This window comes from Vipera ursinii, assembly GCF_947247035.1.
Source record: "Vipera ursinii genome assembly, chromosome: 1".
NCBI lineage: Eukaryota > Metazoa > Chordata > Lepidosauria > Squamata > Viperidae > Vipera > Vipera ursinii.
Window position 1 is genome coordinate 39,810,348 of NC_139512.1, and position 15,534 is coordinate 39,825,881.

Genomic DNA, 15,534 nt, shown 5'->3' on the forward strand with positions numbered 1-15,534 from the left:
TGTCAAAAAAAAAATTACCAGAGCTTTGTAGAAACATATCTTATTTTAATCGTGGTCAAACAAACCAACTCTATATTTCTTCTTTTCACTTCTGGCCATCTTGATCTTTTAATTCTTTCAGATATCACCATAGGATTTAGTCCATCTATAATTTTTCTTTTTTTCCATCCCAACAATTTCTTCAAGGCTTTAGCGGGCCTCTTTTGTAAATCCAGTAAAAAGTCATTATCCGGGTTATTCTCTATTTCCACTTTGATTTTCAAAGTTTTAACTGAACTTCTTTTGTATATCCCATAGAAAGTCCCTATTTAGGTCACTCTCTTGGCTTGTCATTTGTGTTTCTACTTTAGCACCTCTCTGTTTATAATCCACACAGTGTTTCTAGTTCTAATATTTCTGCATTCAGGCAAAATTTGTTTCATATCAATGATTCCTTCATTAACATATTCTTGGACATAGTCTATCCATAGGAGCAGACATCATTGCTGACTTTACTGACATGGTAGCTACTAATTTCTGGCCCCATTCTTAAGGTTTTCCTGGAATATTTCAAACGTTAGAAATATATGCCATTTTGTAAAGCTCCATACTAACCAAAAACCAAACACAAGTTTACATTTTTTTTACTTTTCTGCCATAAGTCATCTCAAGTGTCCAATAAAAGTGGTTGTTCTCTTTTCTCTGATTAGAGAAGTCGTTTTAGGCATCTCAGCAAGTTCTATCATTTTCACCTATTCCTCCTTTGTGGGTAATCTTTCCATTTTTATGCAGTTATCATGTACAGAAAATAAAGATCCACAATGTTTTTTCCAATTGTTTGCCCATCAGTCCCAAAAGAAAAAACAACAACTTTGATCTCAATTATGCATCAATGTTTAAAATTCCCTAAAGCAATATATTTGTTTAAATCCAGAAATTTCTAGCTTTTTTGCACATTCACCAACCCTGATAAAATGTCCCTTCTTCTGGTTCACAATTCCAACATAAATCTGAAGTGCCTTTATACATTCTGGACAATTTCTTTGCTAACATATAGCAGTGATAGAACATTTTCACCAAAAAATGTAAGATTATAATATCATGTAGGTTTTAATCTTTTCAACCACATATTGTATATTATAACCAAAATTCTGTTTCAAATTTTAATAAATGTTTGTACATTTTAGCAATTACATGTTTATCATTTATACACAGTTCTATTTCAAATTAAGTCTTATAACGTTCAAAACCATAAACTATTTTTTCTATTTTAAATCTTTCTAATAATTGTAAACAAGAGAACATTGAAAATTATATCCTTCTGCCCTCCGTTCATTTGATTTGATTTTATGTTCCCCTTCATAGAATTCTAGTATCTCAGGATAAATTACCTATTTCTCTTCACCTAGTATTTCTCATCTATAAAATGCTTCTTGTGCTGAGAATCACTGAGATGTTTTGGAGTAAAACCTGGGTTTGTACATATTCCATATTCTTTATTATTCTTAATCATTTAATATGATGATTGTATCTTGTATAACTTTATATTTAAGTCATGGTTTTTATTCCCTTGCCACACAACCTTAGATATATCCTTTTGCCATTGTTTAAATAAGCATGTTTCAAAAGTGATTAGAAAGTGAGGTTAGTGAATTTAATGCCCTTCAAACGCTCTGCCATAATTGTTGAGCATAATGGGAGAGTGCTCTCCTGTAGTCTCCTCATAAACATGTCTGGAGCAAATATGAGTAATCTCTTATCCTCTCCTTGTCCAGAGTGGTTTTGAAGAACTGATCTACTCTTCAGTCTTTTGCACAGTTGTTTCCACTCTTTTAGACACATGCTTTGTTCATCATGCCTCCGCTAGAAGTGCCAAGAGCTTCTTAGAATTGTTTTACTCAGAGTTTTTTTTCAGTTGAGGTTTCAGGTTGTTTTTAATATTCTGTGATTTTTATGAAGCTTTGAGATGCCACTGTTAAGTTTGCTTTTATTGTGAAATGTTTGTTTGTGCTATATTGTGGCTATGTTTTTATTTTTATAAACTTTTGGAATTTGGATTTAATTATTATGCAAGTTAAAAACAAACACTGCTATATACAGGTATGTCAACATTTCTTGACAATAATTTTGTTTTTAAGGCAACAAAGGCAAACCTTACAGCAGAAGAACCAAAGGCTGAGAAACTGAAGATTCAACTGAAGGAGTTGTTCAAATTTTCACAAGACTTGCAGCCTCTTTCTGACAGTGTGATCCATGCCATACGAGAACATCAAAGGTATTATTTTGCTGTAGTGAATGGCACAATTCAGAATAAATGACACCAGGGGATTAGCTCCAGAAGTACATTTCAATGAAAGAACTGATAGAGACAGTTTGCTTCAAAATTAAGAAATATAAATCTGAAAGGAGGCAATGGCAAATTACATCTCTTGACTTCCACTGGTCTTGAGGCTCAATTGAAACAAGCCTTCCCTCCCCCCCCCACTTCTCAAAGCTCTAGGTGCCTTTTATGTGTTCCCTCACTTCTTGCAATAATTAGTCTCTTAATAATAATGTGGAGACAGGCTGAAAGACAATAACTGGCTCAAGTTCACTCATGGTTGAAGGGGGATTTAAACCTGGATTCTTCAGTCCCACTATATGAACATACCATTATGGAACTCTGGCTCAAATGTAGTTGGTTGCCATCCAGATTGAGATTTTTTTTTCTCCCACATCACCGGAAAGAGATTTGTAGAGGCATGTAGAAGATCTCCCAGCCCTGGTGATAGTTGCTCATTTTAACTGGCTCTCAGTTTTCAGATGGAACGTTATGAAATAACACCCATGTAATAGGTAGAATATAGGTACCAAAATATGTGTTGGAATGGGAAATAATGGGGAATTTTTCAGTGTAATCACTCCATAGTAATCCTGTCAGGAAGGGAATTTGGACAGATGAACCATAAGGAAACCTGCATCTGCTTTCAAAATGTCCATCTCATCTGGCTGTTCAAATAAATCTCTTTTTCACATCCTCCTAAAAATGAAATCTGAAACCATTATATTGCAGCTCTTTAAAAAAAGAAACCCTTTAAGACTGAAAATATTCTAAATTTTTAGAAAGAGGCATATAATGTGGTTTATGCACTCATATCATCTAGAGACATTTGCTAACCGCATTCCTAGGATGTGCTTTCTGACTATGACTTGTGAACATACAAAAATGCCTTTTATGGACTCAGTTATTTGGTCATCTGGTTCTGTATCCTCTACTGACTAGCAATAACTCACCAGAATTTCAGCCTAAAATTTCTCAGTTTTACCTGTAGAGACCAGGAATTGAATCCAATTTATCTGCATCAGAAGCTGCATTGTAGACTTTTTCCTGAAATGGTGTCAGGTCCCATCCATGATTTTGATATAGACAGAATGTTGATTTATTTAAGCTTTGAGATTTTACTCATGGGATGATTTTGTACCTTTTTCTTACCAGTTGCTTTTGATTAGAAAAAGCTACTAGTTTCCAAAATGAAACTCTGCCCAACTAGTAAAATGGTCAGAAAACTAGTCAGAAAACTAATTAGTATTGACAATACTGAGTCATCTTGAGTAATCATCTGAAAAAAATTAAGAAATGCTATATTATATCTGCTTTTTGCATTGCTATCTTGTTATGGATGATGCAAGGTGCAATGAAGAGAGAGGAAAGGGAAAGGGAAGGGAACAATCCTTTTAGTTAACTTTGCATCTTACTTTCCCTCCTACTGTTTGGAAGTCTGTATGTGGGAGGATCCTTTGGAAGTGGAGCAAAATAATTGAATCACTGGCTCATGCTGAATAGGCTGTAGGCTCACTTTTTCAGAGGTCTTACCAGTGTATAAGGAGCAAAATGGAAAAGGCCAGCGTATAGCAGAATTTAATATGTGGCTAAAGGAGTGGTGTAAAGGAGAAGGCTTTGGTTATATTAGTCACAATGTCTCTAGCTGGTCCAATGAAAACATGTACAAAAGAGATGGTCTGCATCCATCCAAGAAAGGGACTGAGTTACTTGGCAATAAATTCACAGCTTTTCTGGAGGAATATTTAAACTAAACAACGGGGGCAGTGAGTTAATTGATACAGAACATCCCTGTCCCCGGCAATCTAAGAAAATAGGGGAACTCAGGCACCACACAGGTTATGTAGCAAGTAAACACAGGGTCAGTCATAAAGGACTCAAACGTCTATACACCAATGTGCAGAGTATGAACAGTAAGCAGGGTAAATTAAAAATTCAGGTAAATGAGGGCGGATATGATATTGTTGCCATTACAGAAACATGGTGGGATGAAACCCCCACAAATGGAACACACAGCTAGAGGGATTTAAATTATTTAAAAGAAACAGACTAAACAAAAGAGGAGGTGGAGTTGCTCTCTATATAAGAAATAACTTTATCTCTACAGAAATAGAGCACAACAATGATGAAAACTGTAAACTTGAATGCATTTTGGTCCATATAAAAGGGGGGGGAAATGACATTGCAATAGGTGTATACTATAGGTCACCCAACCAAACAGAGGAAATAGATGAACTTTTTGCTAGTCATGTAGGAAGGGCATCACAATAGTAATGGGGGACTTTAATTACCCTGACATCAACTGGGAGACAAACTCTGCAACAAGTGGTAGATCTAACACATTCCTGACAAACCTAGCAGACAACTTTCTCTCCCAAAAAGTAGAGAAGGGAACTAGGGGATTAGCCATATTGGATTTAATTCTCACTAACAGAGATGAAATGATAGAAGATGTCGAAGCCACAGGAACCTTGGGGGGAAGTGATCATGCAATATTGGAATTCAACATTCTGCAAGCACAAGCAATAGAACACAGCCAAACTAGAGTCTTGGACTTTAAAAGAGCTAATTTCAATAAACTTAGAGAGACCCTGAGAAGAATGGATGAAAATCCTAAAGGGGAAAACAACTCAAGAAGCTTGGGAAATTTTGAAAAAGTGAGATAATAAAGGCCCAGTCTAGCACAATACCAACATAGAAGAAAAATAACAGCTCTCAAAAGAAACCAGAATGGCTGCATAAAGAACTCTCTGATAAACTGAAAGATAAAAAGGACAAGTATAAGAATTGGAAAGAGGGGCACATAACTAAGGCAGAATATCAGCAAACAGCTTGTGCCTGCAAAGATGAAGTGAGGGAAGCTAAGGCTCAAAATGAACTAAGGCTTGTGACCAAAGTCGCTTCTTTCAACATATAAAAAACAAGAAAAAAGTTAAGGAAATGATTGGTCTATTTTTGCTTCCATGTTAAGTGTAATCAGGACATTATCTGCGTAATCTTTTTTCAGATGTGGAAAAAGGGTTGTCAACAGCTGTTAAGGCACAGACAAATTTTTGTTTGTATCTAAAAACTGGCTTTCTTGTGACACGCATAGACTGTTTTGGCAAGCTAAAAAGGCTTTCCACTAATGAAATTAGTTACTGCGGGAGAAACATTAATTCAGATTTAAGGAAGTAAATCTGGGATTCTTGCCAATGAGGAAAAGTTAAATGGAAAGCTGGAACATTTGCCACAGTAGAGATGACAGATTGTTTGTATCATCTTCCAAAGAGGTATTGCTTCATTTGTAGGAAATGATAATCTCACTAATGATTATGAAGAGACAGAAGAAACGACGGTGAAGGTAATGATCAAAAGACTTGTGCTCTTCCAAAATTATGTTAAACATAAGCTGTCCTTACAGAATAACTACTATCACAAGAGCATTAGGACATGCCAAGTGGGATAATCCCCTTTCTATTGTTTTGTTTAACTGAAAACAAAATATGTTTCCTAGGGAAAGCTGGAGAATAAAATTAGAAATAAGCTGTGCCTCAGGTTGTGAGCCAAAGACACAAGCTGGTTGAAATTTTCAGCAAGTAAAAACAGGGTTTAAACATAAACCAGTATTTTTGAATTAATGCACAAACAGAATTCAACATGCCGTCAGAGTTCATACAAAAATACTGTTACCAGATATGCTCAGAGGCAAACTGTAAATAACTTCTTAAATCAAAATCACTAAAGAATTTTTTAAACAGTAGCCAAAACTATGCTTTTCAGAATTTAACTGTTTGCATAACTACATTTTCTAAGCATTCTGCACCACACAGGTTCAGGTATGACTAGTTCATTCTAAAGAGAGCATTTTGACAGTTTTTTAGTACAAAAATTAGCAGGAGGAAAAGTAAAAAAAACCCACACCTGTTGACAAATCAGAGTGAACTTTTAGCTTCATGGCTGCCCCTTTTTAAGAGTAGAATGGGGAAATAAAAAGATCTATCATCCCAACCTCATATTTTAAGTCCAATATTTTGTACATGCAAACAATATATAGAAAGGGGGTATCCTATGATAAACACACTTAACCTTGTGAGTGCACTTGCTCCAGCTGCTAAGCTTTAACCTTGATCATATGCATTATTGTGCAAACCCACCCCATTGGTGAGTGTATGGTTCAATCTATTTCAATAGTCCACTAAATAAGTTAGTTCAAATGCAGACAGGATGATTTACTGTCCCAGGCTAGCTAACTAGGGGATCCCAGAATGGAGAATACTACTAAATTGGACTTCCTTTATACTTAGCGTGCATATTTCTTGTCAATTGTTATTTGTAAACAAATTAGACAATCTTTATATTATTATATGGTTTAGTTTAAAGCTAGATTTCAGTGGCGTATGTCTTGAATTATAAATACTTTAGGCCATCTCTATAATTAAGATACAAAGTCACAAGAATAAATATCACCAAAAGCACTATGACCTTCATTATTAAAGGAACAACCCTCTTTTGGGTTGTTTTTTTTCTCTTTATTGTCTCTGTTGTCTTTCTGCTCTAGGCCTGTAATAGATGTTGGCCATGTGGCTCTTAAAACTGATCCTTAAGAGGCTGTTGGGGAATCCAAGCTGTAGAACTAGCTTCTTGTAATTCCCTGCAGCAGGTGCAAAGAAAATGCATCTGGGCATCCAAAAGTGGTTTTGTGGATTATCTGATTGGCAAAGGCAGCTGTGGAAAGAAGAAGCCAGGAGAATATAGGAAGCAGAAACAGAGCTGCTTTGTGTTAAGACAAAGACAAACATGGACAGCTTTTTCATCCCTTTCAGTCCAACTTGGAATTCACTTCTCCCTTCTGCAAAGAAAGAAATTAATCTTTCTTCATAATTCATAATAAAACTTCATAATTTTGTTAATTTATTTTTGCAGTCTGAAGGGGAAAATGTTTAAATTGAGCACAGAGATTGAAACAGAGTTGAGGCAATGCTTCCAAAACCCCCTGAGGGAGTTTCAGCTGTGGAAACCATCAGCTCAGCGACTCCTGGACACCACAGCCCATGTTTCTGATCCTTCATTGACAGATGCATTCCTGCGTCAGATTGAGGTGATGACTTTATAACATTTGGAATTTTAAAATGAATATGTTCAGAGACCAATACATAAAACAACACAGTAAATCTTGTAAGAATTTCAGACTATTCTGCATCACTATGGAGAACATTTTCAGCCTATACAGCAACCATCACAATGTCAGGAGAACTTGTGAATTGTGAATATTCATATGCATCATCTTTCCTCATCCTGGTCAAATAATGATCAGTAAGTAAATATCAGTAAATATTTGAATACCAGGCTAATTTAATCTTCACCATAATAATCTTCAACAAGTTTAACAATTCAGCATTGTACTTTGGAATAAACAGCTGAAGAAAAAGTTAATGTAAGATCCTGGAAATCAAAACAACCCCTATTAGTATACTTTGTCTCTGTTAAAAGGTAAAGGTAAAGGTTCCCCCGCACATGCGTGCTAGTCGTTTCCGACTCTAGGGGCCGGTGCTCATCTCCGTTTCAAAGCCGAAGAGCCAGCGCTTGTCCGAGGACATCTCCGTGGTCATGTGGCCGGCATGACTAGACGCCAAAGGCGCACGGAACGCTGTTACCTTCCCACCGGAGTGGTCCCTATTTTTCTACTTGCATTTTTACATGCTTTCGAACTGCTAGGTGGGCAGAAGCTGGGACGAGTAACAGGCGCTCAGTCTGTTACGCGGCACTCGGGATTCGACCCGCCAAACTGCCGACCATCTTATCGACAAGCTCAGCGTCCTAACCCACTGAGCCACCGCGTCCCTGTTGTCTCTGTTACACACCATTTATTTATTAATCTCACTAGAGATTGAATGATGGTATGTTGGAAAGCTTCAAAAATATAGTATATCTCTAGCCTGGATCCAAACATATTAGAATAGTGCATAGTGGAAAAGTTTCAACATGCATTCACCCTAAATCCCTAAATCCCCCTTTACTGCTAAATGCCTAAAAAGTTAACTCTCACCTATTAACAGTTGGTGCAAGCCAATTTCTCTACTTTGTCCTCCTGCCCACTTTGGATTTTCTTTTTTATTTCTCCCTAGGTTGAAATGTCAGTGTCCTGGAACTCTGCAGAGCCTCACGAGCTCACCAGGAAACCAGGATTTCCTTAGAATGTGGTTGGGAAACAGTTGTAGGAGATTATTTGAAGCCTTACCTAGCTAAGACCATTCTCTGAAATATTACTTGCTCACATATAAAGCTCTGAATTCTGAGTCCAAGGCTCTGTTGTCTGGTTCATCTGAAAAAAGACGAGGCTTTTTAATAGAAGAACTATAGTTGTAAAATGCTCTCTCCAGTTAAATCCACTGATCTTCCCCTTTTCCCATTTTACATGAGCTTTAGGAATTCTCCCCAATGCCATCTGTGTAGTTTAGTGCAGTTTTATATGCCCATATATTTCTTTAATTTTATGTTGAGATTGATTGCCATTAGATTGGTGCCAGGTCTTACAGACCCCATAGACTTTCTTTTTCTGCTTTTTTTTTACTTTTTAAATATTTTTTTATTCATCTCCAAATTTAAAATACAGAATAAAAAGAAAAAGATGTCAACTATATGTAAAACAACCAAAGATCAATAATAAAAATGAGGGTAGAACAACTCACAAATATACCATTAATATTAATAATCAACATAAAATGTCCACCCTGATTGAAGGCTGAAACATGTATCTTAAATATCTGATACATTTCCCTCACCCCTTGCATAACAGGTCTACAATTATTTCCCCATCAATAGTTTCTTACTAAAAATACTATGTTACATAAAAACATGTCACCAATGTGGAAGTCTGTTGTCCATCAATCAAGTCGACCCACCATCTATTCAGTTAAATGAGAAAGTGAATAGGTAACCCCCAAAAGCAAAAGTAGTCTTCAAATCTCTTTGTTAACCATCTCTTATTGTACTTTACATTCAGAAAGTCCACAAACAACTTCCAATCTCTTATAAACTTGTCTCATTCATTGTCTCTAAATCAATGTGGTTAATATAGGTACAACTTTCTAAATAGATTTTTTCCACTATGATCTGTTCTTAATGTCTTCTCCAGATCTTCAAATGGGACACCCTCTGTCATTGTAACTGACAGTGTAAAAGATGTAACATATCTTCCTTCCACGTTGCCAGCATGAGAGTCTTCTCCAGAGAACCTTCTCCATAAAAATAGTCTTTTCATTAATACGTTCAAAGGGGAATAATGAGTCTAGTCATTTGTGTTCAAGTGAGAATTCTAGGTTGACCCAGTTATTCATTTACTTGTTTCCTTGGATGTCCATAGTATTTTCCATAGCAATGTTCAAAAGCATCAATGCTCTTTCTGACCTGCTTATTCATAGTGCAACTTTCAGTTTCCATCTAGTGTTGCAGGGAATACCTTTGATGTGCTATTCTGATATTTGTAGCTAAAGATATATTATGCTGCTACATTTATATGTTGTTATAAATTACATGCTGATAAAACTATTTAATAGTATTTCTGAGTATTAGAATAAATAAATTTATTAGAATAAATAAAATAAATAAAGAGTAGGAAAATAAAAATGATTGACAAAAATGCATAACAATCAAATATTCTCCTTTGTAGATATTTCTGGTTGAAAGCTCCCATCTTAAGGAACAACTCCTGAAAGTCCAGATGAAAAATGATTTCCTGGGTAATATATTCAAAGAGGAGAGAGCAAAGTTACTCTTGGAGGAGGTTGGTGATGCTACAAAGGAATTAGAAAACCTGCACAAAGGGCTCCTCCAGAGGAAAAGCAGGTTACAGGTAAGTTTCTTCTAAAAAGTCAGCTGGTAAGAAGAATAATTGTGATTTAATAGTGCAGTGATTAATACATCATCAACTACAATGATTAATACACCATTCAGTTTTTACTTCAGACAGATTGTTATTTTAATTCTGATGTACTCACAGGTCTGTGTTGTGAGTTGGCAGAAAGCATTCATGCTCTCAGGACTGGCATGAAGTCAACTTTTTCTCTCTGGCTAGGCTTTGGTATCACAGCATAAAGACTTTGATGCATCCTTCAAGCTTCTGCAAACACAGTTATCTGCTCTCAGAGTCAAGCTAAATGCAGAAAAAGAACTGCTGCCAGATCTTGTGGGTAAAGAAGCTCGGTTGCAAAGGCTAGAGGTAAGTGGCATCAAAAACCATCCAAAAGGATACCTTTCCAAAATGTGTAATCAACAGGCACAGCCCGCTATGGATGTGATGCATGTCACACAAACAAAAGCCCCCAAGCTATCATTTTTGGAGTATAGACTTAAAGCAGGAAGACTTGTACCTCCTTTCTGGCTCAGATGGCAGCCATTCAGTTTCAAGAACACATACTAAATTCTTGAAACTGAATGGCTACGGCAGACATGTCAAGCTCGCGAAGTCACGTGATGTCGCGCAACATATCGGGACTGTTTTGCCATTGCCGGCAATGGGGTGGGTGCGGCTTCTGCATGACACGTCCAGCCCGCAGGCCAGAAGTTTAACACCCCCGGGCTAGAGTGTGAGGCAGAAAGAATTGTGGTTCCTATAAGGAGGCATCGACTGGAAGCATGTCCATTCCTCTGCTGCAGCACTTTTGCCATTTTGGAACTAAATAGAGGTACATCCCTAAATTTCCAGTGACAAACCTTACTTGGATGTTCTTGAAACAATCAGCTATTCTGTTTAATCTATCTCATAAGGTTATGAGTTTGTTATGAAGGTTAAAGAAAAGAGGAACAGTGTAATTGGCAAAGGTGCGATGAAGAAGTAAGATGTACATTAAAGGAATAAACATTTCTTCCAAAATAAGTTTCATTTGCTAGTTCTCACCTGTGTTGCCATCTATCTGGACATTACAGTTCATGTTTCTGATCCTATCTTGACAGGTGAAGAACCAAGACCCTATAAGATGTGGCATCTTAAAATAAGTGTGTTAAACCAAACCAAACAAGCAGAAAATACACAAACCAATGTAGGAAGAGCATGACATAATTAAGATACAGTATAACCTCTCCCCATTGGAAATTTTTTGGAGTGGTTTATGTTTCAGAGTATATGCTTTGATTGTTAGGTGGTAGATGATTCATTTTTCTGCAGCTCCAGTTAAAAATATAATTAGCAGGATTAGAACTAACTTTTACTTGTAGATTATCCTGCTGACTCTATCCCTTTGAGATACAACAATGTGCATTTTCAAACAGTGTGTTCTTTTAAGATGTTTTCAAGTATGCAATGATTCCTTGAACAGCATCCTGCATGGCAAACTTATTCAAAATGCAATTTTCTTCTACAGAGCATCCAAGGACAGCTGGATGAATGTGCAGTCCAAATGGAAGAAATAGAGAAACTTGTTCAGTCAGACCCAGCACAGATGCATAAAATAAAACAGTGTTCTTCTGACTATCAAATACTTAAGAGATCACTGGAGGTAACTCATTTTGGTGAAGGAGTCTCAAAAGATGGCAGCACTCAGCTAATCTTTTCTGGGCTTAGAAGCTAAGCAGAGTCAGGCCTTGTTAGTACTTAAATGGGAGACATTAAGGGAACCCCAGAGATACCAAGGAAGACAGTGACAAATCACTTACTGTTGCTAAGATGACGACACAAATGGGTCCAAGAAGCCACCAAGAACTGAACTGAACTTGGAGGAGTTTTTTTCCTATTTTTTTCTTAAACTGCATGATTTTGTCCTGGTGTGTGTCTCATTCTCAGTCATCCAAGTCATGGTTGTCTCAAAGGCGCTTTTTCAAAAGGCAACTGGACTTTCTTTGTTTTTCCTTGAAGATGTTTCGCTTCCCATCCAACGCAGCAGTTGTTGCACTGGTGCAGCAAGTACTTCTCATGCTTCTTAGATGAGAGCCATCCAGAAAAATATGTTCATCAGCCCATGCAACCTGCATCTTTTCTTATGGTTCATAATGGACCCTTATGACAGGGTTTCTACTCCTCTTGGGATTCCAAACAAGCAGAAGAAAATGTGGGGTAACATCCCAAAATTCATGATAATAATAACAGTTCTGTTCTTTGGTAAACACAAGTAAGTAAAATGGTCCACCTCTACAGGCCCTTGCCTTTCCACCAATCATCCTGGAGATGTTACCTTTATGGAGATGTTGCCTCTAGGTCTTCTTTTAGTGATTTTCCAGATATGTTCCAAATAGAGATGAATCATGGGGCCATGCCCAGGACCCCTTTATCCAAGAGAGCAGATTGTTGGTGTAAATAATGGGAGAAATAATATTGATTTGCTTTGCTTTGCTTTGCTTTGTTTTATTTATTTATTTATTGTATTAAAATGTATACCACCCATCATACAATATAGTGAATCTGGGCAGCTGGATTAATAATACTAATGATGCATCTTGTATTGGCATTTTTCCATTATAATTCAGAAGGGAACAATGTAATAGAAGCCTATGCTGTACATTTATGTTTATTACATGTAACATTTGCTATTGTGAAATGATTGCTCTGTTGAATGATAGAGCAATGCTTGGAGTATGTAATTTTATCAACATCAGTCCATTTCCAGGAAGTTATTAAGTGATGGAAGTTGTTGCTATGTGATCCAAGAGTTTCAAATGATGAGTAAATTAGGCTGCTTTTACCAAGGCAAGTTGCCTTTTGTTAAAAGTGTAAAGCAAAGAATGACAACTGGAGTTATTTGGTTCTGAGTAATTAAAACAATGAATGTAGAAAGACAATAAAAATAAATAATGATATTATTAGAAGTACAGTATTTCATTGGCTACATAGTACTTCATCAGAAAGGGAAGCATAAGGCATTTTTATTTGTGGAGCACCACTATGTGGCCATATTCAGATCTGCAACTCTAGATGTTTTTGCTAGTGAAGGTAAAATTATGTTAAATAGTCATTCACTTTAACAAACTACTTCAGGGCTTTTTATTGTTGAGAAATTATTTTTCTTAATAAGAAAACAATTTATAAAATGAAGATAGAGTATGAATCTGGAAATCATAAAATGTGCAGTATGGTTTCATGCATGCCTACTTTGGTGGAAGTTGTATTAGGTTCAATAGAATTTGCTCCTAAGGAAACGCTACAGCCTTCAATTAGAGATTGCCCTCACTTACTGCCCTCAAATGGAACTAGCACTCTTGCTAAAAGATGTGGTTGGTAAAGTGAAAAATTACATATTAGTGTTTGACATATGACAGTAGTTCCAGCTGTGATCATTAGCAAATTACCCACAGTTGTTAAATGTGATGTCACATGACCACAACTTGTACCTTCCAGCTGGCTTCCTCATTAACACTGCTGATCAGAAGCTAGCTGTGATGGTAAGAAATAATAACCACGTGACCCTGGGCCCTGTCACCATTGTAAATGCACCCTGATTGCCAAGTGCCCAAAATAATAATCACATGACAGAGATGCTGCAATGGCCACAGCTTCAGCCACCAAACATACTACAAGTCTTTTTCTTCAGTGCCATCACAACGTTGAACGATCACTGAATGAGTGATGAGTAAACAAGGACTACTTGTATTTTTCTTTTGATAACTTATAGCAGGGATGTCAAACTGCATCATGGGCCAGATGCGTCATGCCGAAATCGCGCCCACCCCATTGCCAGCAATGGGGGAAAAAATTACATCACAACATGTCACACGACGTTGCGATTTTGACACCCCTGACTTATAGCATCCTCTAGAGTTGTTGAGATGATTAAAAAAAACCCAGTCCTCGTTAATATCAACCCAACTCTGGCTGAATGATTCTGGAAGATGCTGTAAGCCACTGGTAAGATCCTGTCTTCATCTTGGTATGTTTATTTTAGGGACACTTAAGGTGTATTTTGGAAACTGCAAGAAAAGTTTCTACATAATTTTTTGATCCAAGGAAAGAAATCCAATGAGTTCCCTTATAAATGATGACGGGTCTTCCTGTGGTTCTTTGCAGATCATGATTGCACAAAATAAGAAACATATTCAGAAACACTGGGCTTTTAATGACAAATTATCAGAATTCCAACAGTGGCTTACCGTGACCAAACAGAAAGTGGAATATTACTGTGATGCTACAACTCACAATGCAATTTTGGACTTGGAGGTAAAGAACCTTTCTTCTCTTGCAAGGTTATCTTTCCAATGGATAGAAAAATGAGGATTCAACTGAGGTTTACATTTCACCTACAGTTTAGGAATCAGCAAGATATTTGCAAGGTGCCATGTATTATTTTTAGGAAGTACTATTTATTTTGAACTGCACTGTTTTTAAAGGCCATATGAACACTAAAAACAAAAGAAATTTATATGTGTCTGTATTATGGAACTTGAAATGATATGTAGTTCACACAACAGTATAAAAATGGAATCTCCACATTTAGAGACAATACACTTCTGAATATCATTGCTAAGAAGCCATATTGTTTGAAGTACACTACCTTTCATTTCCTGCTGGTTGACTTCTTGAAGGGACGTGGTGGCTCAGTGGGTTAGGACGCTGAGCTTGTTGATCAGAAGGTCGGCAGTTTGGCGGGTCGAATCCCGAGTGCCGCGTAACAGAGTGAGCGCCTGTTACTCGTCCCAGCTTCTGCCAACCTAGCAGTTCGAAAGCACGTAAAAATGCAAGTAGAAAAATAGGGACCACTACGGCGGGAAGGTACCAGCGTTCCGTGCGCCTTTGGCGTCTAGTCATGCCGGCCACATGACCACGGAGACGTCCTCAGACAAGCGCTGGCTCTTCGGCTTTGAAATGGAAATGAGCACCAGCCCCTAGAGTTGGAAACGACTAGCACGCATGTGCGGGGGAACCTTTACCTTTACCTTTTTACCTTTCATTTCCTGCTGGTTGACTTCTGACAGCACATCTGATATCACCAAGGGAAACAAAATGTTATCTATGAAGGATATGATGATCTGTCAAAATTGTATATTCTAGCAGGCTGCCAAGGTACAAACAGATTACTCTTATTAGAAGCATGAAGTGATACTTCCAAGATTTTTGGAACTTAGGCCAAAAACCACTTGTGCACTTAAAGTTGTTCGTTCTCCATTGCTAGTTTAAAGGAGACCTTGGTCTGATTAAGAAGAGGACTTCTGCTGTTCTTAGAGATTTTAGGTATTCATTTATAATAATGTCATCGATACATAAGATTCCATTAATAATATTTGACAACTTTTCATAATAAATGACAAAGATCCTACTCCAGATATGCACT

The 15,534-nt window shown here is 37.0% G+C and overlaps 1 protein-coding gene across 2 annotated transcripts in view; it reads left to right on the top strand.

Moving 5' to 3' along the window:
- Positions 1–15,534, top strand: part of SYNE3 (spectrin repeat containing nuclear envelope family member 3) — a 76,353-nt gene that overhangs the window by 35,241 nt on the left and 25,578 nt on the right. For both annotated transcript variants that reach the window (XM_083362641.1, XM_083362642.1), the window contains exons 7-12: positions 2,118–2,254; positions 7,205–7,379; positions 9,951–10,133; positions 10,356–10,499; positions 11,641–11,775; positions 14,274–14,423. In XM_083362641.1, the coding sequence (XP_083218767.1) occupies positions 2,118–2,254; positions 7,205–7,379; positions 9,951–10,133; positions 10,356–10,499; positions 11,641–11,775; positions 14,274–14,423 (924 nt within the window). The remainder of the gene's footprint in view (positions 1–2,117; positions 2,255–7,204; positions 7,380–9,950; positions 10,134–10,355; positions 10,500–11,640; positions 11,776–14,273; positions 14,424–15,534) is intronic.